General features: G+C 42.7%; 1 protein-coding gene across 3 annotated transcripts in view; it reads left to right on the top strand.

Moving 5' to 3' along the window:
* The window catches only part of LOC306794625 (ankyrin-1-like), a 120,290-nt gene that overhangs the window by 75,141 nt on the left and 20,894 nt on the right, over positions 1 to 24,255 (top strand). Inside the window, exons 25-39 of one of the 3 annotated variants that reach the window (XM_079292745.1) lie at positions 280 to 315; positions 3,060 to 3,183; positions 6,926 to 7,028; positions 8,567 to 8,673; positions 9,627 to 9,659; positions 10,610 to 10,834; positions 13,680 to 13,834; positions 14,678 to 14,889; positions 15,007 to 15,214; positions 15,744 to 15,840; positions 15,938 to 16,166; positions 17,139 to 17,264; positions 18,512 to 18,634; positions 19,166 to 19,192; positions 19,844 to 19,925. In XM_079292745.1, coding sequence (XP_079148871.1) covers positions 280 to 315; positions 3,060 to 3,183; positions 6,926 to 7,028; positions 8,567 to 8,673; positions 9,627 to 9,659; positions 10,610 to 10,834; positions 13,680 to 13,834; positions 14,678 to 14,889; positions 15,007 to 15,214; positions 15,744 to 15,840; positions 15,938 to 16,166; positions 17,139 to 17,264; positions 18,512 to 18,634; positions 19,166 to 19,192; positions 19,844 to 19,925 — 1,887 coding nt within the window. The remainder of the gene's footprint in view (positions 1 to 279; positions 316 to 3,059; positions 3,184 to 6,925; positions 7,029 to 8,566; positions 8,674 to 9,626; positions 9,660 to 10,609; positions 10,835 to 13,679; positions 13,835 to 14,677; positions 14,890 to 15,006; positions 15,215 to 15,743; positions 15,841 to 15,937; positions 16,167 to 17,138; positions 17,265 to 18,511; positions 18,635 to 19,165; positions 19,193 to 19,843; positions 19,926 to 24,255) is intronic. The other 2 variants (XM_079292746.1, XM_079292747.1) reach the window with 2 other exon arrangements.

The following is a 24,255-nucleotide window of genomic DNA, read 5'->3' as shown; positions in this document are numbered from 1 at the left end:
AGCTCTAATATATAGATGTGCAGTATTATGTATATACAGTAGGTCTCTTTATAGAATGGCCTGTGCAGCATGTCGTAACGTTCTGTCCCAATAATTCTGGCTCTTGGCTCTGAATATGTTGTGTGTTAATGTTTTTGGTGAACCAGACTTGCAGTAGATGGGGAGAAAGCAGAAAATAACTGAACTCTCGCTAATATGCATTGATGCATGAATATTGTAGATATTCCAAAAGGGTTGGAAAAAAATGGTTGAAGGTGAATTTATGCTTCATTTGAACAGAGATGGATGTTGGAAATATCTGCATCAGCTATTCCTGTAAGTCCAAAAACCCGATGAGGTCGCTGTCACTAACTCCAGTAACCGGTCTGAGGTGGTGCAGCTAAACAAATTATTTTATATGTATATTAATGTGCATGTTTGCTGAATTTGTGTGCGAGTTGTTGACTGTTTTTTTTGCTTGTAGAGTCGCCATCTTTAATTTCTGATCTAAAAATATAGGATGTGTAACTGTAAGCACACACACACGCACACACACACTCTCTCACTGGCTCACATACCAGCTGAGTAACAGCAATGATTAACATCTCCAATAACACACACGGTCCACGATCTAAATCAGGACACCCCACTAAACCCTCTGCAGTCTTTTAGAAACTGTCGTGGTCTCTCCAAAGAGTTTCTTCCAGAGCTCTGAAGTTAATTAACATGTGGTCAGCTTGGGTATAAAATCTGAATCATGAAATAACTGAACTATTTATGAGGCAATAACATATTTACCACATGCTGGCTGACGTTTGATGTCACTTTTCCACTTGTTCCAATAATTGATCGAGTTTATAGTCATCTCATGTTTCAAGTGTTGCATTTAAGGCGAAGATCACAAATCTGTGGTACGTTGTCATCGTTGGCCCCTCATGCCTGTTTTTGGCTTTGACATTTCATATTCTAAATATAGCACCACTTAATAGAAGCAGGAATGTTAATAGGAAGGCAACCTATACTGACATGTCAAATGGCAAGCAGACAGATGCAAAAACCCTCTCCTGAGTTATGCATTTCTGCATTCGCCTCTTGAGGTGACAGAAAACAGAAGTTGTCAGACAGGTGAGTTGAAACACGCGGAAGCTGCTGGAGGCTCAAGAGGGGAACAAAAACAAGGAGGACGACGTAAACAGTGAGCATACTGACATAAAGGAACGTGTGCTATTTAGTAGATGGAGAGATAATCAAAGCAGACAGACAGACAAGTCAATGTAAATCAAAATAAAGCACAAAGATGACAAAATAAAAGAGTTATGGAGGATGTATGAGTTTAGATGTTGGACAACTTTGCCTGTGTCACACACCCACTGACTATTTCTGTCCTGCAGTGAGCTCTAGGTGTCTGCCCCACACACACACACACACATACACACACACACACACACACACTGGATAATCCTGGGTTGGTAGGCGGGAGAAAGCTGATCTGTTTGTGTGATAGGCTGTGAAAGAGAGGCAGACAGTGTGCGTGTGCAGAAGAGAGAGAGAGAGACAGACAGAGAGTTCAAGGAAGAGGAAAAGTAAGTTCAGGGTTGCAACTCCTGCAAACTGGACTTCTGGCCGGATGAAGTGCTTTAAAGCAGGAGGTGAGTTGTGGCTCGTTCGGGAGGAGGTTTTGAATGGGTTGGAATGTCGCTAAATGGGGTCTGTGAAGTGTGTGTGTGTGTGTGTGTGTGAGGGAGAAAGTTTCAGGGAGTGGGGGGGAGGGGTGCTGTAGCAGCAGGGGATAGGGGGGACAGGAGGGTGAGGCGGGGGTCTCCGGTGCTTTGTGGTTCACTGGAATGCTTTCCTTTATCTTTCCCGTTCCTTCGCCTGCATGCACTTGCTCCGCACGTTAACTCCTCCTCTCCTGCTTTCTGTGCGCTCAGCGGTGCATCAGTAGGCTGCAGGATCTACAGTAACTCTGAGAGGGAACATGCTGCTCTCTCTCCCCCTGGGAGTCCTGGAACGTATGTTTCAAACACTTCTTTTTGCTTAGCTTGAATGATTTCTTTGCTGTGGTGACAGAGACTTCTTCTGTGTGTGTTTTTTTTTTTTTTTACAGTAATCTGTGGTCAGTTATTATATATCGACATGAAGCTTTTGAACTGTTGTTATTGCTGTTACTGTTTGCTCACTAAACTAACCTGACAGCAAAAAGTTTTCTGACATCAGCGCTTTCTGTTGTTTGCCAGCTTTGCTGTTAACATTTGTTTGTCATCTGAGGGAACGGAGACAATACGCCTTCAGTGACAGCAAAGACTTTTGTTTGTGTTTCGCTTGTTGGACCGGAGCTGAGCTGGAAAACAGCCTCTGGGCAGAAGCTGCATTCATCCTTCTGACTAAAAGAGCAGCACTGTTCTGCATGCACGACAACAACAAGAATAAGATTTGCATTCATAGAGTTTCATTTATTCGCTTTCAAACTGTCACATGATCGCAGATGAAGCAGAGCGCTGCTGGGATGTTTTTTGCAGGCCGACCCGGGAAGTTAGCATCGCACTGGTTCCCTTTTGGATTTTTGCAGAAAATGATCTCTGTGGCGAACAAACGTTTATGATACGTACACGTTTTGTTCAGCAAGATAATCCTCACAAATAAACACCACTTTTTTTGATTTTTGATGCATGAATGCGATCAGTAAAAGTAAAAAGCTAACGTTGTGCTATAAAGGAACTCCACCACGGCCACATGACTTCATGTCACCACCAGCAAGATAAAGGAGGACTAGTGTAGTGAGGACGTTTAGTCGTCTCAATTAGCGACCTTTAAAAGCTTCTAAATGCACCAGAGGGGTGTTCACTGACCTATTTTACATCGTAGAACAAAACGTTAAAATCTCTTCAGCTTGTGTTAAACACAGACCTTATTTCAGGCATCTAAAAACGAATTGAAAACAAATGTACTTCTAGACGAGGGAACCGAAGGTGCTAAAACGCTGACTCATTCCTTGGTTTTAGGACTCATTCCTGCAGAACTCTATTGACTTCATTCATTCTCTTTACAATGTCTCACCTTGCGTGTCTCCAACCTTGCAGGTGACGATGCAATGACGGGGGACACGGACAAGTATCTGGCCCCCCAGGACCTGCGGGAGCTGGGGGACGACTCGCTCCCTCAGGAGGGCTACATGGGCTTCAGCGTCGGCGCTCGGTCACAGAGGTGAGACACACTACGACACTATAACCCCCCGTCGATGATCAATATCATGATCATTTCTGAGTTTGTTTAGGTAAATGAAGCATAGACGTCATTAAATAAATTACAGCTGCCACACAACGAGATGATTGTTGATGTGTGAAGGCATTTTTAACTGCAACATTTAAAAGAATTCATCTTGGCAGTTGTAGAGAAACAGAGACGCTATTGTAGCTCGTTAGCTGTGTTACATCAACGACTTTTAACCTTTGTTGGAGTCCAACCTGTTCCCCAAAGACGTCTGGTTTGAAGACAAGGAGCCGATGGCACACAAAATGTCTTTTGAATCCACGGTATTAACTTATTGTCGGCTGTTATCTCGCTAGCCACAGTAGCTCTGCAAGTAGTCGCAACATCACCAAGCTTCTACAACCACATATTTAACAGAGAGGACTTCATGACGTGATCGGGTCTTTAAAACACAGATCGTTGTGGTTGGATTCCTCATTAAAATGGTGGAAAGGAAATCGCTCATGACGCAGTACAACAGGAAATTGCTCCACAGCTCCTCTTGTTCAAAAAGAGAGGAACGTGGGAACTTAGACAGGAAGCAACAGTGTTATATGCGGTATAGAGACTTTAGTGAGGTTTTACGTTATTCTGACCCCCGACACAGAGTTTTCTCTCCCCTGTGGGAGGTCAGAGTTCGCTTTCTGAACCTTTTTGCTCGCACAGAAATATTGACAGTTGTGCAACCCGCTCGAGAGGGAGGGGTTATTGAATATCTGAGCAGTGACACACACGGACATTGAGCCACAGGAAATTAGAAACATGTTCGATTCCATGGCCTTGAGCCCCGGGTTACATCAACACACACTGTTTGAGTGGGGGTGGGATGAATTGGTTGAACAGATTTGCTGGTCCGCTGTAGGAATGGGCTCAAATCACTTCCAGTTCAGTCAATTTAGGAAGTGAATTATCAACAAAAATCACTCCGAGTGACTTTAAAGAAAGTTGTAGTTGTGTCGTGTTTGTCGTTTGTTCCTTTTCATTCGTTTTTATAAAACCTTTAAACGCTGTTGATACATTATCCTTCTGAACATCACAAAAGGCATCAGTCTTAATATGAAGTTGTGACGTGGGAGGAGCCGCTTGGTCCGGAGGTAGTTTTATCACATTGTAAATTAACGTCTTAAAGTTTTATTTTCATGATAATCTTAATGTTGCACAACACAGAAACACAGGAGTCTACTGGACAATGTAATGATACTACCGGTTTTATGTTATGGCCATCAGATGTAATTACTTCTTCTTATTCCCTGAGAAATTTAGTTTGGTACCTCTGAGTGCTCTAAATACTACAATACCCATGAGCCTCAGCTGCCGTTGCTTTGGTGAAAAAGGGTTGCTCATAGCAGGAAATATTAATGGGATATTAATGGGAAAAGGGTTGCTCATAGTGACAAACCCACAGAGATGTATCCCCCGACTCTGCAGTTCCCCTTTTTCTTTGCATCTTTGAGCTCATTGTTTTGGTTTTAAGGCGTGCAACTTTACTGTTTTGTTGCAATCTCACTGTGCTCAGTACCCAACTGCAGACAGACAAAGTGGTGTTCATACAGTCATTGAGCCAGTCAGATGGTGACACAGTCAAACAGTCAGTGAGACACCTGGCATCTCTCTCCCTCCTGTGTTCATGATCTTTTATTCTCTCCTCGTGTCCGTTCTTAATGTCAGTCCCAAAGTCAGGTAAGGCTGAAGGCATGAAGAGCCCCCCCCCCCCCCCACTCACATATCACCCCCCTCCCTGCCCTGACACCCCCAGACTCTCTACTCTGTGGTCTGATGTGATACATATTTACCGTGTATGTTTGACTACTAACTCGATGATTTTGACCGGTTTTGTTTCTGTTTTTTAACACTGCTGACATCAGGCGCTGTGTTGTGTCCTGTGGTTCACTCGTGTGATCTGTTTCTCTTACTTTCAGTTGAAAACAGTTGTGCTGTGTTCCCCGCTTGTAAGAGAACAGCCTGTTGTGTTTTCTGCTTTGGTGTTTGACTGTGGCTCTCGTATCATTAATGCTCTTTGTGGTTTAGCCACAAAGGTGGAGCTTTGCATCATTTTGCTTTTCTGTGTGGAGTTTTCCTTCATCGAGCTTCCAGGGACCTGAACTGATATTTATCTGGAGGCAATAGCTATTGCCTTCATCAGTTTAGTGCCATGCAATGGACAGTGCAGAGTAATCTCACTGTATGTTGTCTCCAGAACGTTATGTACATTTCAAACAGAAATGTACATTAAAACGCACATTAAAACTGCTTCAATTATATATATTTTTAAGAAATTACTATTTATTTTGAAAGGAACAACAAGACGTTCATCAGACCAAATGTCATTTTATGTTTTAGTATCATAAATGAATTACATTTTGTGCCACTAACTCATTTTCTTTTTTCTTTTTTTGCATTTAATGGAACTTTTACAGAAAATCAATTTTAAAAAACGATCAATTGTCCAATCACAGTTTGGGGGAGGGGCCAGTTTGTCATAGCTGACACAAGCTGGTGGCAGCTGATGTTTTTTATTTAGGCATTTTAAAGCTTCCATAACAATTAAATCTGCTTTTCTCCAAAGTGAGCAATAAAAGCAGGATCTCTGCGCTACATTCCGCTGTGAAGATCCAGTTTTAGTCTTAGTCTTAGGGTTAGGGTTAGGGCTATGAAATGAGGAAGAAATACTTGAATCACATGATACAAATTATTTTGTGTGGGATTATTATCTCATTATCTCAAAAACAAAACCCTTTCTTTCTTTTCTCGAGACAATAAGCCCGTTACTTTTTCATCCCGAGATAGCGAAATACTTTTGCATATTCAGATATCTTCAAAAATATGAATTTTAACCAGGGCCTTTTTCTGCTTCCATAGCTTCGTCATCTCACAGTCAGAGTTGTGTGTTCTCCATGTTTAGCTGCAGAGCAGCTCCTCACAGGCTAATTGGTTCACATGTTTTTTTGTTGGTTTACTTGTTCGGAGCCAATATCGCTGTTGTAATTGCGGTTGAGAGGTTGCAGGCAAACATTTCATCACAAGTCATTGCTCAGGAATGCTCTTTATTTGCCTCACAAACGCCTCTCTGAAACAAACAAACATCACGTTTTACCGCCACTGACAACTTATCAGGAACGAAATGTACTTACAGCTAATTATCTGCAATTGTTTTCATCACGACGGCCAAAACCAGCTTCCTGTCCTGTTGCTGTGTCCACTTTCCATCATATGGAAGTCTGCTTCATAAGCTTCATGAGGCCTTTAGGGCTTTTGAATTGTGTGCTGGCATGGTGCGAAAAGCCCAGTCGCTAAAAAAAATGTGTAAACACCAGTTATCATTTTTTGCACATTCACCATAACGACTGTATTTGCATCTGGATTTCTGCAGAGTTTAGATTGATGTTTTGTTTTTGCTGCCTCAGACACATTCGTATCCTTTGCACACCGATCACTTCTTCCAATCTCTGGGTTTTGTTTTGGAAACACTTGAATTTGCTCTTCAGCAGCGTTCTTTCTTTCCTTGTGGTTGTTGGTGTTGTCACTGGTGGCATTCAGTCAGGTTCCTGGAAGCTGCATGCATTTAATGTGTTTATGTTTTGTTTTTTCTGTTCTCACCCCCCCTTACACCCCTCCTCCTCCTCCTCCTCACCTTCCCCTCTCCATCATTGTGACTGTTGTCTTGGTAATCCGTGACTTCTACGGCAACCACACCAAGCCTGCGTTCCTTCAGTTCTGATAGGTCCAACACGCTGAACCGGAGCTCGTTCACGCGGGACAGCATGATGATAGAGGAGCTGCTGGCCCCCAATAAGGAGATGGTACGTACTAGGTGTCTTTTTCTTACTTTGTCCCTCTTGCTGTATTTCTGTCTCTCTCCGTCAGTGATCCACAGGTCATTGACTTCACGAAAGAGACACAGTTCTGTCTCCAAATGTGCCAAAAGTCAGGCTACGAAACAATCCCCTACACCTGAGATGGTGTTGATATAAAGACGACCAATCCCGTTACCTTTTACTGAAAGAGGAACTGAGATTACTTCTGCTGTCTAAGAGGGATTATTGTCACGGAGACTGCAGCAAAAATGTCTCAATTAATATGTAATATGTAAAATCTGTGGCGTTTTAAGCTCGACCACAAACGCCTCTGAGAATTGAATGTTGTGAACAACAATACGACAGAGAACTTTAACCCTTTCGTCAGGAGGAGTCTGCTAATTTGTTGGAAGCGTGCTTGATGAGTATAAGATCTGTGAATGTAACAACTGGTCTCCTCTCACGCTGCTCCAGATGCTCTGTAAGGAAAGGTCTTTCATTGTAGAGAAACACAATAAGGTAGATGTTCAAGTGCATGGGAGAATATGTCATTCAGTATTTTCATTCGTTATGTGTGGGATAATATTATTTTTCTGTTCAATTATGCCGTAATCAGTCATTTTCAGGTGTTTCCATATCTCACAGCATGTATATCGTTATCATTTTCTCGTCATTGTTATAAAGTGGACTGATCCATTTGTGTTGGTGATGAATAATTCGATCCTTCCTTATTCATTTTGGGATTTATTAAAGCGTTTTTTTCATTTCACTGCATGTACAGTGTCAGTATTGCGATTGTTCTCATTCACGCATCTTCTTCGAGATAATTCTCCTGATATCAGTGTTTCTGTTAATGTCAGAGCCTCTCTGGAATAGAAATATTGCATACATATGATTTAATACAAAACCACGTGACTTAACACCAGGTTACATGATGTGATTGCATCTATTCACGATGTACATCTGATGTTGGTTTCTGTGTTTGTAACCATCCGTAAAACTGTTTATTTTTCACTTTAAAAAAACGACAATTCAGTTTATTTTCTCCTTTTTGTCCACAAATACACTGAATTAAATGCTGGTGTCCGAATGAAATATTTATATCTAAAGATTTGCTGTTTTTATAATGACAGTGTGTAGAAACGAGTTTATGACTCAGCCATAAATCGTGCAGGTTTTAGCCTCCCAGCAGTGAGGCGGTCCGTCCTCAGAGGAGGAGTCATCTTGATGTGTCATAGCTCACTGCTGGCACTTCAAGACAAAGATGGCAACCCCTTAGAGCAGATGTATGTGGTGGCACTTGTCTGTCCTCATTTTGGATGACTTGAGATAGATAGCATACGATTTCAACGAGACACAAATGTTCATCAACACAGGCTGCATTTTCTTCGTTGTTTCTCTTTTCTTTGGTTATTTAACTGCATGGCTCCATGATAAAAGCTCTGAATGTGTCTTATTTTGGGTTTTTCTTCATCAAACGCCCATTCAGATATTACTTCTCTCCTTTCCTCCTGTGCACAATGACCTTGTTGTCTCCTCCTCAGCATTTGGCGGTGGCTAAGGACTTTGACAACGACTCTCTGAGGAGATACAGCTGGACTGCAGACGCACTGGATAATGTCAACCTAGTCGCCTCTCCGATACACTCTGGGTAAGCACAGACCAATGGATGAGGAAGGACACAAGACACCTACCTGATATTTATCGCCTGTCTGTCTTCCCTTCTCATTTTCTTTCCCCCCTTTGAGAAAACGGCTCCTACCTGCAGCGGTTTCTCTTCACCTTCTCTGATTCTCTGATTGTAAAACAAATGTGTCAGCAAAAGTTACACTTCCTTCATTTCTGTATATAGTACTGTATAATAACACGGTACCAAAAAACACAGAGACTACTTTAAGATACTACTCGAGAGAGATGAGACTTGGCTCTAGTTTCTTTCTCTGTTTAACCAAATCTAAAATCACCTGATTCTGCAGGTTCAGGTAAATCATTGGCCGCCACATGTGACTCACCGAACTGCGGAAATGAAGGAGCTGTGTTTAAAGCAAAAGTTTAACATTTTCGGAAATACGCTAATTTGCATTCTGGCGAACAGTTGGATAAGAAGACTGATACCGTGTCTGTCCGGTAAATAATATGAAGAAAAACAGGCAGGAGATGGTTAGCTTAGCTTAGCTTAGCACGACATACGTGTTGATATGCATAAAAGGGTTTTATACATAGGATTTTACAGAGAAGTAGTTAACTTCCTCAACAGATTTCACGATCAGCAGAATTCCGCGTGGCAGTGAACTGGCACCCCAAATTTTCCAAGCGGTCTTGGTTCGGTTGTACTGGGGTTTGATTGACAGCTTTCACATAGGCCCATCAACTGGGCAAACGGCCCTGAGTTTGTTTAAACCGGTTAAACAACTAACCGGTTAAACCGGTTCGTTGGGAAACCATCCTAACTCTCCGCCAGAAAGCAACTGAGCGAGTCTCCCGACAATGTCGAGCTATTCCTTTAAAGGGCTCCTCGGTGATCGTCTCCTCAGTGGTTTTTCCAATGACAAAGCTCTGTTGTTGACCTGTCGCTCCTGCGTTGCTTTCTCGTCCATCCTGCAGTTTTTCCTCTCCGCTCCCGCAGTACGACAGCAGGTGATTGACTGTGATTGGTCGCCCTCTTTTGTCACCACCACTACCTTGTTTTGTTGCCTTCACCCTCCCCTCTCTGTTCACCTCATAACATCTGTGTTTGCTCTCCTCACACATGAACTGTGTTGTTACAGATCTGGACTTTTGTGGAAATCTTTGCGAGTTTCTTAACTGATCTGAATGAGTTTGTGGTACAATAAACCTAAACGTGACTCTGTGCAACTGGATCTGAATGTTTTTTTCAATTGTTACAATCACAGATAACATGTGTGTAAGTTCATGTATTTCAAAGTCTGTGAGTGAATCTTTACATTTGCTTTAGACTTAATCCTGCTTTTCAAAGGATTAGTTTATGCAAAATGACATACCATTTGTTCAAAAGCATTTATACTAACATGACATCTTGTTCACCAAATTGCATGGTGTGAATCTGTGTGTGTGTGATGTGATTTCACACAGGGCTACAATACCTTCTAATATGGATAAAACACATGTTACACTGGAGGCTCCTGTGTTGGCGTCTTAGCTAATTCATCCACAGAAAATAATATCCACTAAAGAATATTCATTTATTGACAACATTGTGACATTTACTTGAGCAAGTTGGTGTTTTTCGAATAGTAAACGCCACTTTTTTTCCAATGCGCAGCCATAGCCAACACAGAAAACTCTTTACATTTCTTTATCTCTCTTATCTTTGCTCACACTTACTTACTTTGTGTGTTTTGAGGATCAAAGCATGAGAAGGGAGTTCACCTCAACTAAAGCTCCTCTCTCTCCATCAATACTGCTCTTGAATTAAAGTGTTTTTACTTCTCGTTCCATTCCTTATTTTCTCCCAACATGCTTCTCTCTCATTCACTTTTCTCTCACTCTTTCTCTCTGTCTCTGCACTCTCTGCTATCACTCTTTGTCTCTTTCCTCCTCTCCTCCTTTTTTTCTCGCTCCGTCAGGTTCCTGGTCAGCTTCATGGTCGACGCCAGGGGCGGCTCCATGAGAGGAAGTCGTCACAACGGCATGCGCATCATCATCCCGCCCAGGAAGTGCACAGCGCCCACCAGGATCACCTGTCGACTGGTCAAGAGGCACAAACTGGCGTCGCCTCCCCCGATGGTGGAAGGAGAAGGCCTGGCCAGCCGACTGGTTGAGGTCGGTCCGGCGGGAGCTCAGTTCCTCGGGTAAGACTTGATGTTGTCTTCAAACCTCACAGAAATTGTTGCTGTTTGCTTAATAGCATATTTTCCTGCACTTGAGTTGGGTGACTTGACATCTCCTTCCTTCCGCTTCTTGCCATCCGCCATCTCCAGCCATCTGCGTTGACATTATGGAAGTGTGAATCGAGTGTATGGGCATGTTTAGGTGGAATACCTGCTGTTTAATTTGCCGTTTTAAGTGTAATTGTTGCAGTGTGCTCGCCCTCAAGCATTGAGTCCAGCTTTGGCAAAGTAAAGGCAACATCACTAACAGATGTAAAAGAGGAAATTGTGGAAAAAATAAGTAAATATGTGCACATATTTCAGTTTTATATACTTTAAAACTGTGGCAGGAAGTGTGTCAACGCCAATGGGAATTATACATTTGGCTCAACTGAATGGAAAGGCTTTTGATTGCCTGTTTAATGTATTTAATTACAGTGTAACTAACATAACAAAATACAGCTTATACGTCTGCATCTTTGATAAAGATGGTTCTGAATACTTCTTCCACCACTGCTTATTATCACCAGTTAGCAATTAGATGCACCATCATTAGATGCAATCAATACACCGTGTGTGTATTTACCAACCAGAAACGGATAGTGTGAGTGAGTAGTTGCCGATGCTGATGTCACTGATGAGTACTGGACAGAAGAAACGGGAATCTTGTTACTGATGCACCTCGGTGGAGCTGCTTTCACTGACTTTGCAAGTGTGTGTTCTGTGTATGTACCTGGGTGTGTGCGTGGGTGTTTCATTATCTTGCGGACACAGTAAACTACATCTTCCCAGAAAGCTGCCAGCCCTTAATGAAGGCGAGAGCCTGGTTAGTCCAGTGCTACAGCTGGGACCCAGAGGAACTAGATTTGTTGGGTAGGAACCAAACAGAGCATCCCCCCCCCCCCCCCCTCCCGCCCCCTCCCTGCTCCTCTCCCTCCTGTACGTCCCGCCTCCCTCGAGGGAAACGACATGACCGAGGCTGATTCATGCTGATTGATATGATTGTTTTACCCATCTCTGTTGATTTGTTAGGAAACAGCCATGTAGTTTTGGGAAGAAATCAATGACGTTGTGACCATTTTGAAAGGAGGACAACTCGTTTTTTCTTGTGTTAAAAGTTTGTTGGATGATGGGTCCACCACAGAAAAGAAGATGTTTTAGCCTCAATAACATCCCGGGAAGAATACAGCTTTTACATTTGAGATATAAAAATTCTTCCTAAAACTACACAGTATAACTTTGCAGCCACTTTCATTTAGAGACCATGGAATTCTTTGTATTTATTTCAGAAGCTTTCAGTGGGCCTCTGATGTCACTGAAAGTGAAGGTTTCGATTGGCTGTTCGGACCGGACTGCGCTTGTTGGGCATGAGCCGTTTACTCCTCAAGCCGAGCATCATCCTGCTTTTCATGACCGCTGTTATTTTTACTTCATCTTTTTTTTACGACCGGTTTTTATGTCATCCCACAATATTTGTGTGTAATTTATTTCCAGAGACATTAGAAGACAGAGTTTGGCTGAGTTCTACTGATCCGTACTGTGAAACGTCAGCGCTACGGCTCACCTTAGAAGGGTTGTTTAGTTACGCAGTAAATACACCGTGCTTCAGTGGACATGAGGCCTTTTGTGATTTGTCAACGTAGAACCTTGATCATATTGACTGTTTGTCAAAATAACATTTCTCTTCTCCTGGTACTTTAAGTGTTTCTTCATAAAAATGTAAGTTTGCTATTGTGACTGCTTTAAAATGTATGTAGTCATCAGACGTCACAGTTGTCATTATCTTGGCAGTGGCCAAATAAAACCGCCCTTATAGAATAGAGATGAATAACTAACTGAATAATATATTTTAATAAGTAACTATATTTCCATAGACGAATGCAGCCGGCTGATTTAACCGCTATGTGTTGTGCTCTCGAGCGCCGAGTGGAGCACAACACATTATTGTGAGAGTGGAGGCCGAGTTTGGGTTTTTCACGCTCGGCAGTCGCCCTCCCGGACAGGTGAAGGTATTTTTAGTAATTATGTAATTTAATCCCAAAACACTTGTGTGAAATTGGTCGTGACACTGGGTTTGAAAACAAAAAACAGCATTGATGTATAACAAGGCAGCAATGATGGCTGATCTACTTCTGCTTACAAGCTGGGTTCATCTTTAACTTTATCAGAGAACAATAGTGTGTTCATGCAGGAGTTGATCGCTCAGAGTAAGACTCAGAAAATAGTACTTTTAAGATTTTGATCAGTGAATATAGTTCCTCTCTGTCTGTCCTTCTGTGCTCTCCACTCTGAGGGGAAACACGGTCCTCAGACTAGAGTACGTTCATCCCCTCTCTTGTGTTGCCATCACGCCTTGTTTGACAAAGGGCTGTGCAGCTTTCGCCCCTCACTCCTCATTCCGTTTCATGTGTTTCCTGTCAAATCATGCCAAGCGATCACACGCACTGTGAATGTCCCATCGAACTGCAGCACGTCCACGGCTATGTCATTATGAAGCGGCACTGTCATCAGCAGAACCAAAGTTCATTCATACCTGGACAGTGTGTTTCTGACACCGAAGTCCTTCAGCACTCCTTGATTGTATTTCTCTTTATTTTGTAGAATTAGCAAACTGAATAAATGTCACCTTAATGATATGTAATCTATGATTTGTATTTCAGATTTTAGTTTGCATTGGTTTTTCCCAAGTTGAAGATTTTTTACAAAATTACAACTATCATTGTAATCAGAAAGAAGTAAACCTCTATTTTCTTGGTTTACCCGTTACCTGCCATTTCAGTCTTGAATGTATATAATTGATTAAGCCATACTTCATGTACCTTACCAGGCCCGTGATAGTGGAGATCCCTCATTTTGGCTCGATGCGGGGCCAAGAGAGGGAGCTGATCCTGCTGCGCAGCGAGAACGGAGAAACCTGGAAGGAGCATCTGTACGACTACAAGACCGACAACCTCAATCAGCTTCTCAGTGGGATGGATGAAGGTAAAGCACGTGTTTATTTGTATGTTTAAATTTAAATAATACAGGCCTAGAAGTGTTGTTAAAGCCCCTACATGTAGTTTATATATGGTTAAAGTATCGAATAAGTTATTCTGACAGCATAAGTTATTTTTTGTAGAAACGTTAGACTGTCCCGGGGTAAATTGCCACAGTTCGGTGATGCTTTCAGCCCTTCATCGTCATTGTACCTGGTTCAGATCCAGTAGGTGGAGGGCTGTTCACTGCTTGACTGATGCATCACAATAATAACTAAACAGATGTGTACCTTTTGTAACATCTACAACATTTACATAGCTGCATCTTCCGTTTATGACCAATAAGGATGTATTATAATTGGTAATATTGCTAAACAAGTTTTTTTTATCTAGCACATTTCAGCAACAAGGCGATTCAAAGTGCTTTACATAAAACATCGAACGCATTGTGACAAAATGCAAGAAACACACAAAGAAAGTCATTAAAGAGAATATAAAATGAAAACAAGCAAAAATAGAACTAGACAGGAATAAAGTACCAGAATAAAAAATGCAGTGCAGTGTGAGACAAGAACAATAATTAGATTTAGTAAAAGACAGCGGCAAACAGAATTGCACTAGTTAACACAAATGATTTAACAGAAGACATTAAATAAAAGTATTATGCATGTTTTTAAAGAATGCATGTTAGGTAATTACAAGACGAGGTAATTAAAGCAAGTCAAACTAGGATAATTAACATACCTGGTATCAGTTGTACTACACACTGAGCTGTTTCTGTAGCTTTGGAAAATAAATGATTTATAATTTGCATGTGATTTATGTAAGTTATGCATTTTCCTTCTCGCAGAACTGGACAGTCCCGAGGAGCTGGAGAGGAAGAGAATCTGCCGCATCATCACCAAGGACTTCCCACAGTACTTTGCTGTCGTGTCTCGAATCAGGCAGGAGACCAATCAGATGGGACCAGAGGGCGGGACTCTGTGCAGCCGGAGCGTCCCATTGGTTCAAGCTTCCTTCCCTGAGGGTGCATTAACCAAGAAGATCAAAGTCGGACTGCAGGTGAGTTGAGAATTGGGACTACAGTGGCAGAAGCTGATAACAATCGACACAAATGTACATGTATGTACACAAACCTACGCACACATTAATCTCTGTTCCCTGATCACTGTCTCTCAGGCCCAGCCGGTACCGGACGACACTGTGAAGAAAATCCTCGGGAACCGAGCAACCTTCAGCCCCATCGTTACTGTGGAGCCCAGAAGAAGGAAGTTCCACAAGCCCATCACCATGACAATCCCAATCCCGCCTCTCTCAGGGGAGGGGCTCAGCAACGGCTACAAAGGAGACTGTACTCCTTGTCTCCGCCTTCTCTGTAGCATTACAGGTGTGTGTGTGTGTGTGTGTGTGTGTGTGTGTGTGTGTGTGTGTGTGTGTGTGTGTGTGTGTGTGTGTGTGTGTGTGTGTGTGTGTGTGTGTGTGTGTGTGTGTGTGTGTGTGTGTGTGTGTGTGTGTGTGTGTGATGGTACCTGTACAGCTATCTTTGTGAGGATCAATTAATTATTAAAATAACTACGTAAATGCAGTTACTGAACTATGGAAGTGACATTACAAATAAGTCAACGTTGACTTCTAGTTTCACGCACAGCTGTCTCCTGGATGAAAGTCCTGTGTTTTCTGGGTTTTTGCAACTCATTGATAATATTTACTGTTATATTTTATTTGCACTCTTTATATCGGCAGTCTTTCCTCCTTTTACTGCAACTGCCGCACAACAACTTCCCTCAGGATAAATCAAGTGTATCTTAACACTTTTGTCAAGTGTGTCTCCTTTATAATGTCGCTCCATGTTCCCTGTACATTATTTGTAGAAAAATGAATCATATTAATATCCAATCTCTCTATTTGTCTACCAGGTGGTACGTCACCGGCACAGTGGGAAGACATCACTGGCACGACTCCTCTCACCTTCGTCAACGACTGCGTCTCCTTCACCACGAATGTCTCTGCCAGGTGAGGCACCAGACATGCTTATGTGTTACACTGTGGCTATTGTGATCTGTTTGCTATCTGTCTGAAATGTTGATCATTGTATCGATAATCTATGCAGGTTCTGGTTAGCAGACTGCCACCAGATCCCAGAGGCGGTGGGTCTGGCCATGCAGCTGTACAGGGAGCTCATCTGCATTCCCTACATGGCCAAGTTTGTGGTGTTCGCTAAGACGAACGACCCAGTGGAGTCCAGACTGAGGTGCTTCTGCATGACGGATGACAAGGTGGACAAGACCCTGGAGCAGCAGGAGAACTTCGAGGAGGTGGCCAGGAGCAAAGACATAGAGGTACATGAATATCGGTTATTATATTTTCTTGTTCCTGGTTCAGTTTTGAAGCGTAATCCCAAATAGATTTGTGACCAAGCCCCTTTTAGGGCATTAATGGGTTATCACATCCATCAATACATTATCCGTAACCACTTATCCTGTTCAGGGTCGGGGGGGGGGGGGGGGGGGCTGGAGCCGATCCCAGCTGACATTGTTTCACCCTCGACAGTTCGCCAGACTATCGCAGGGCTGACATTTAGAGACAGACAACCATTCATGCGCACATTCAGACCTACGGGCAATTTAGAGCCCTAAATGAACCTGAGCTGCATGTCTTTGGAGTGTGGGAGGAAGCCGGAGAAACCGAGGGAACCCACGCTGACACGGGGAGAACATGCAACGTCCACACAGAAGGAATCGAACCAGCGTCCCCAGTACTTAAATTGTTGTATATTATTTTAGGGATTTCTTTGGTTTGAAATAACTTGAGTGCTTACTATCTTCCGTGTGAAAGCTATTATTGTTAAGTTATATTACGCTGTTTTGTGTGAAAAGTATATGTGCACAGAGTTCTTGTCCATCGATTATGTGAACTAAATTAAGATGAGTTTAATCCAACTATCAGATCGAAAACTGGACGTAAAACAATCTTTTGTCAAAAGCCTTTCGGGTTGTTTTTCTTCTTGTTTTTTCAGGTCAATTGCACAGAAAGGGAGTCACTTATGAATATGTTTTGAATTTAAAACATGTGTTTTAATGTGCTACCCTGTTTAATACAAGTGCTTTAAAGTAATAACATTACCATAAAGGCAACAGTAAAGAGTGTAAACTCCTGCAACGGTAGAATTATCCTGTAAAGAAAAGAGCTGAGAAAAGAAACAGGACGCTGAAAGATTTGTAACTATTAAGTGCTGTTGAGGGTTACGAGCAGCTGTGGCGCTACGTCCAGACCTCATCGTGAGTTCTTACCTCAGTGATGTGCTCTCTCAGGTTCTGGAGGGCAGGCCCATCTATGTGGACTGCTACGGAAACTTGGCTCCTCTGACTAAAGGTGGTCAGCAGTTGGTTCTCAACTTCTACGCCTTCAAGGAGAACCGTCTGCCCTTCTGTGTCAAGGTACTGTGTTCACTCTTATTATCACTATTGCCTTCAACAACCTCTTTCTCAGGCTGGAATATGGAGTTGGGAAATCTATAAATCAACATGACGAAAATAACTTGTTGAAAGTTACTGGAACCTGGCAGCCTTGTATATCCTGCCACTGACCACGACCTCAACCCCACCGCAGTAGAGGGAAGTCAGCCCCTCACATGACATCAAAATCACAACAAACACATTCAAATACATTTCTATCACCCTAATATCAATCGGCGGCATGATCTCTATTTACGCTACACATTACAATGGAGTCACAGAAAGCCTGAACAGGAGATTGAACTGCACGAACACCCCTCTACTTATTACTACATGGCATTTCCCGGAACTTTAAATTCATGCTCAGGTACCATTTGGAGTCTATTAGCCCGAACACCCTGCAGAGGAGACCCAACAGAGGCAAGTGACTTGAACTCAAACATTACATGTTCTCTTACTGCACAATCAAGCAACAGTTAACACTACCCTCCACCACAATGAGCACATTATGTGGAGAGAACACCAACTAGCCAAACGAAGTGTATGTTTGTCTCTGCAGGCCCAGCCTCCAATCAATTCTATCTGAGGCAGCTTCAACATCCACCAGAAACCAATCATCAATATATTTCAATAAAACATGCAACCCTTTTGAGTGTGTGTCTGATTTCCTTCAGCAGTCCTGTATACAAAGTACTACAAACACTAGTAATGGAGAGGGCCTTTTAAGACAGAATGCTGGAGAAAACAATGTTGTTGCTGTTAAGTTCCTGCGCTAACCCATCGTTGTTTTATTCCCCTTCGCTGCCTCACTGTTACCCAGTGATCCCAGTCCACAGGGTCTAACCTAGTTCCCACTGCCACTAATGAATGACCTGAAGTCATTGATCGACCCATTAATCTCATGTTCTACATAATCAATCCTCTTGCATCATCTGGTGAGAACTATTCTTGCTGCTCGTGAACTAGATTAACGGTTGCAGGGCACCACGTGCATAGTATTACGTAGAAATGGGGCTTTTCTACCAGTCTATTCTACAAATGCTCAATTAGCTAAACGCTTCTGTAGATAATATGTGAGAACAAAGTCGAAGAAATACAAAAATACTTTGTCCAGCCCTAATGGTAAAAAAGTAATACTCAAGTGTACGGTGTACTCATTGCAGTACACCAGCAGTGACCACCACATGTAATGGAACACGGTACATAAAGAAGCAATGTTCCCTCTCTAGGTGAGAGATCCCAGCCAGGAGCCCTGCGGTCGTCTTACCTTCCTCAAGGACTGTAAGACCATAAAAGGCCTTCCTCAAACCGCCGTGTGCAACCTGAACATCACACTTCCTGCAGTGAAGAAGGTACGGTGGCGTGAACTCACCATTCTTTGTTTTCACCTCCATAACCATACTCGTGGTTAGGGTACTTTCGGCCCCCAAATAACACGGATAAATGAAAGACGGAGAAAGACTTTGGCCAAACTGCCGCCACTGTGTCTTTTATCTGTTTTAAAGCTTCTCTCTATGTTAATCGGTTAGCTTTGCAGTGGATTCTTGTCATTCTCAAAAATTGGCTGTTCCTTCCTACCATTTGATTTGGATGACATGCTTTTGGCTGAGGGCTTTTGTGCAAAAGGCTTTTTCTTGATTATCAGGCTGGCTTTTTGTGGCTTGAACTCATTTGCTGTTTTTGCTGCTGAGTGTTGGCGCTTTACAGTTTTTTTTGGGTGTTTGTTTGGTGTGTGTGTGTTTTTTGTTTTTGTTTGCTAAAGTGGCTTCTTGTCTGAGTTGGGGCTCCAATCAAATCACTCCTTTTTCACACCCTGATGTTTCTTTCCCCCTGCTTTCCATTATGTTACTCCCCCTGTTTCTGCAATGCATCTTGGGAACCAGGAAATGGAGTCAGATGCCGAGGATGAGGTAAACCACACCCTCCCTACCATTTGCTGTCCACTGCGCTAGATCTATAGCGGGCTCTGCTTCATCACAGCATTATGCTTTCCGCTTCTACAAGGACAATACGAGCTTTCCTTGTTCAGAGCAACCTTTAGCTGCTCAGTTTTGCATGATATAATGTAGATATGAACAACTATTTATCCTATGTCCCATCCTTACCCTTTCCGCTCTACAGTATGTGATACAAGTGGCTTTTTTATTTTTTAACTTACATTGTCCTTAAGTTAAGATTTAACCTTCAGTAACAGTGTCTTAAAACTGACTATTTTCTCTTAAGTACTTAAACTCTAAATAATTTAGAGTTTGTGGCCTTATCATGGCTAACTTAAGCTAATTTGGCTAGCTTGGCATTGTAACACTTATTTTAATAGTACAGTCAGTACTTACAAAAAAAAGAATATTGAAGTGCAGTGAAAACTATTAAAGGAGAATTTGCTGCTGTAATACGCAACTGTTAAATATGGGCTTTGTTTTTATGTTAATACCAACTAATGCAGACTTGGGTTTGCTTTAATTTTACATTTATGATGTCCAAATGTTGGTCATTTGGCCGCATCACACAATGTAGGGTGACTTAGAACTAATAGGTTCTTGTGTTGTTTGCTATTGTTGCAGACTGAAAAGCCAGAGCGACGTCATACCTTTGCATCCCTAGCCTTACGTAAGCGCTACAGCTATCTGGCCGAGCCTGCACTGAGTGAGTTTTGACATTTTCACTAACAAATTGATGAATATAATAATAATAATAATAATAAGTTTATTACCGGTAACCATTTTAATTAACCTGTAAAATGCGTGATCGATATGTCGATAGATGTGACTTACTTAATGTAATATATGCATATTTCTCATCCTACATAACATGCACTGTCCACATGCTTGTTTACAACATGGTACATACTTTTGCATGGGTCAATGAGTGTTTTTTGTGCTGTGCTTGCCCACGTTGTGAGTTGTACTTCTTCTGGGTTTGTTTGGTTGATTTGCACTGCTGAGTTTTTAAAAGTCCAAGTGCAGCAACATCAAACATTTTCTTTGACTTACCAACACGATGTTATCGGCATTTGGGAGGGAGGTCAAAGTAAAATTGTGTTTTTCCCCATTTGTCCCCTCTGAGTTTAAAGCTTTTTTTGGCTTTGTGATGATGATGTAGCAGCTTTTTGTGAGACAAAAATGCATGTTAGGAGGTCTTGAGTTTGGCTTTCTTTCGGGTGTTTGTTTTCAGTTGTTCACACTTTGTGCTTGTCACCAGTTCATATTGATCTTGCATGGCAAAATGGGCCCAAACTTCAGTCTTGGAAAACACATTTTGTCATATTTTGTTTTTATATAACAAAAGGAAAATGGAAACTTTTGCAGCCGTTGGCTTGTTGTATCATAGTGTCTAAATTGTCTTTGGTGAATCTATCATTAAGTCATTTTTGGACCAAACAGATAAAAGGCACTTCAAAAAGTGGATTGAAATTAGAGCCAGAATCCATACGCTGATTTTAGAACATCTCAAGTCCAAAGAGAAAAGTTGTTTTTGTGTTGATCCTGGTGCATTTGTCAATTGTTAGTCTACGCCATTATCTTTTGAGTTATACTTTGCTGCTGTATGTGCTTTGTTCAGTTTATTCATTATGTTGTTGTCATGTTTCGATCCTGAATCATACAGGAACACAACCGTTTCTTTTCATAACTCCAGCTTCAATTAATACTCGTATATCAGCACTTCATAAAACTGCTATTTTTCCTTCCTTGATACCAGGAATGCGTCACTGACAAACTCTTCCTCCTCTTCACATTTTGTATTCCCTTTCCTTCCCCAACATAATTGTTTTGTTATCTTTACTATTCCACCTTCTTTTTTAAATTATTTTTCCCATCCTTTATTATTATTTTTACAAATTCATCTGAAGAAACCGCAGTTGAGCGAAGCACAACAGCAAGAACACTGCCTGCTGGTTACCCTCACAAACCTGTCTTTCCAACCCGACCTTTCCCACCATGGTCGACTGCTCCTATTACCGTCCCTGGTCAAACAAGGCCTGTCGGAGTGGGGGGTTCCCTCACCTCTACCGATTCACCGGCAGGCTCGCCAACTGCTTCTCCATTGAGAACTTCCTGGCCCCTCTCCTCCCCATCACCTGCATGCGCTGCAACAATCAAAGGCACCTTGGATTCATCCCCAGTTAAATCAGTTAGCGACTTATTAATGTCTTCATCCCCCATCAGGTCTTACAGGACTATGCCCTCACCCATTAAGACCGTTGTCCAGCTGGGTCAGTACCCTGTCCAGGGTTCTGCCAGCCTTGTGTCCTCTGGAAGCCCATACAAACCTGCCACAGATCCAGCATCAATCAAAAACCTTGCTTCAGCATACACATCAAGGACTTCCCCACTTCACTCGATACCCAACGGGTCTGTACCAGACAGGCCATCCGTCTCTATTACTGCTCCAGCATCGCCAAAGGGTTTTTATAAAACCCTTGGGTCCACAATTGCGACAGATGCAGGCACACTTAACCTTTCTTCTGTTAAAAGCATCTCCAGCATGTCCTCTTTGAAAACCTCTGTAGATTCAACACACTCATCCAGAGGAGGGAGGTCGTCCCTCTCGTCGCTCTCCTCAAATGGACAGACAACCATTGCTTCCTCAGAATTATCGATGATGAACGGATCAGTCTCTCCTGTAAAATACCCATCCTCCTCCTCCACACCATCTTCCCCTTCTTCTCGCCATCTCTCAGAGAGAAGTAGCAGCCTTCAGGAGAGGATCCAGGCCACCACCCAGGCAGCAACCTCTGGTGTCAGCGCGGCCATAAATGAAGCTATAGACTCATATTCTGTGTCAGGCTATGGCACTCTTAGATCACTGTCCTCCTCGCGTAGGTCTGCAGCAGCAAGCTCTGCTTACGGGTCTCTGAGATCTGTAGCTGCCTCCTCCAGCTCGGCGGCTCCTTCAAACACGGTGACTGTACCTGTGTTTTCGTTAATCAACGTCATTCCAGAGACCCCTGCCAAACCAGGGCCTGGGTCTCTCAAAATGGCACTGCCTGATTCTTATCGTGCCTCATCTTCTTCCTCTTTGTCTTCCTGCGTTACCTCATCAAAAATAAAGTCCCAACTGAAATCCCCTCTGTTCATCACACCGCCCATCATCCACCCAACTGGAACTACCAACCAGGAGATACTAAAAGATGTAGCAGATATGAAAGAGGACCTGATCAGAATGACAGCTATCCTACAAACAGACACACTGACAGCAGCTAAAACTGTTCAAACATCATATACTGGCACTCCTAAAGAGACAAAGTTAGAGGATGAGGAACCTTTTAGTCTAGTGGAGAAAGTGAAAGAAGATTTAGTGAAGGTCAGTGAGATATTAAAGAAAGATGTCAAGAGTGAAGGTAAGGCTATTGCAGCTAAGGAGAGAGCCTCAGAGGATGAATGGGAGGAATTTTCAAATGACGAGATTGAGGAGGCACAAAGAAGTTCCTTCCCAGACTTTTACCCTCCTTTTGATGAAAACACACTCCTGCTCAAGCAGCAGTCCATGTCCAGCAAAGACTTCGAGTTGGCTAAAGTAGTAGACTTTTTAACAAAGGACATTGGCGCTAGCTCTCTCTCCAGAATGGCAGAGTTAAAATATAGGCACGAGGAGGAGGCGAAAAGGGAAGGGGAAGAGAAACAGAAACGTGTTCTTAAACCATCTATGTCGATACAAGAGCACAAACTCAAAATGCCTCCACCAGTCTCAGGCATGCTCAGGTCTCCTTCAGAGAAAGACCTAAGCAAACTTACTGAATCATATCAGGGGACGGACACTATTTTGGAGTCGCCCGAGGACCTGTCCCATGAGCAGGATAAGAGTCCACTGTCAGACAGTGGGTTTGAGACCAGGAGTGAAAAGACGCCCTCTGCTCCTCAGAGTGCAGAAAGTACAGGACCTAAGCCTTTATTCACTGATTCACCCATACCTCCCTGCGTAAGTGAGACCAGGACTGAAGTGGTCCACCTTAGGAGCTATGAGCTGCCTGATGATCCTTGTGAGCCTGTACTCATGGGAGCTGCATCTGCTCTTCCTTCTATAGAGCCAGGTGCAGCTTCAACAAGCTCCATAAAAGCCTTACAGTTCAAAATGCCAGAAGAGGACTCCATGATGAACAAAAGTATGTGTCGTAAAGAGGAAACTCATATCACCACTACAACTAGAATGGTTTATCACAAGCCCCAACTGACTGATGGCGCAGAGATAATAGAGGAAGGTATGTCAGTTAGAGATATCATGAAAGCTTTCCAGTCAGGTAGGGACCCATCTAAAGAACTGGCAGGCCTTTTTGAACACAAAGCTAACCAGGATTCTGTAAAAGGTGATGAGCTGACTCCTAGATTTCTTGACAGAGACGTTAAATCCAAACCCAAAGTTGAAAGGATAATCGAGGTTCATATCGAAAAGGGCCAAAGCACAGCAGAGCCGACTGAGGTTATTTTCAGGGAAAGCAAGAAACATACTGAGCTTTATGTGTACAAGGACCATGGAATTAAGGAACTCACTGATTACGATGAGGCCCAACAGGAAGAGGAGGAACTTAATGCAGAAGAATCTCTGCCCTCCTTCCTAGAAACATCTCGCGTTAACACCCCTGTTTCACAGGAGGAGGACAGTCGGCCAAATTCCGCCCAGCTGATAGCAGATGATTCATATAAAGCCCTGAAACTATTGAGCCAGCACTCCATAGAATATTGTGACGATGAGCTATCAGAAATCAGAGGCGAGTCATATAGGTTTGCTGAGAAAATGCTTCTTTCAGAAAAACGTGACGCGTCATCGCTGTCTCACTCTGACACAGAGGATTCAGCAACGGTGACTGACAAAAAACACCACCTAGTTTCTGATGAGAGTGGTAGCCGTAGCACTGACAGTCAGCAGCATGGAAGCCCTAAAAGAGAGTTTGTTTCTAAGTCATCAAAAGATGGATCCCCTATATCTGGTCAATTTGTGCACAGAGACGAACCATCTCAGTTTGATAAGGTAACAGTGC

The sequence above is a fragment of the Melanostigma gelatinosum genome (assembly GCF_949748355.1).
Source record: "Melanostigma gelatinosum genome assembly, chromosome: 21".
Taxonomy (NCBI): domain Eukaryota; kingdom Metazoa; phylum Chordata; class Actinopteri; order Perciformes; family Zoarcidae; genus Melanostigma; species Melanostigma gelatinosum.
This window is presented reverse-complemented; position numbering and strand designations above follow the sequence as displayed.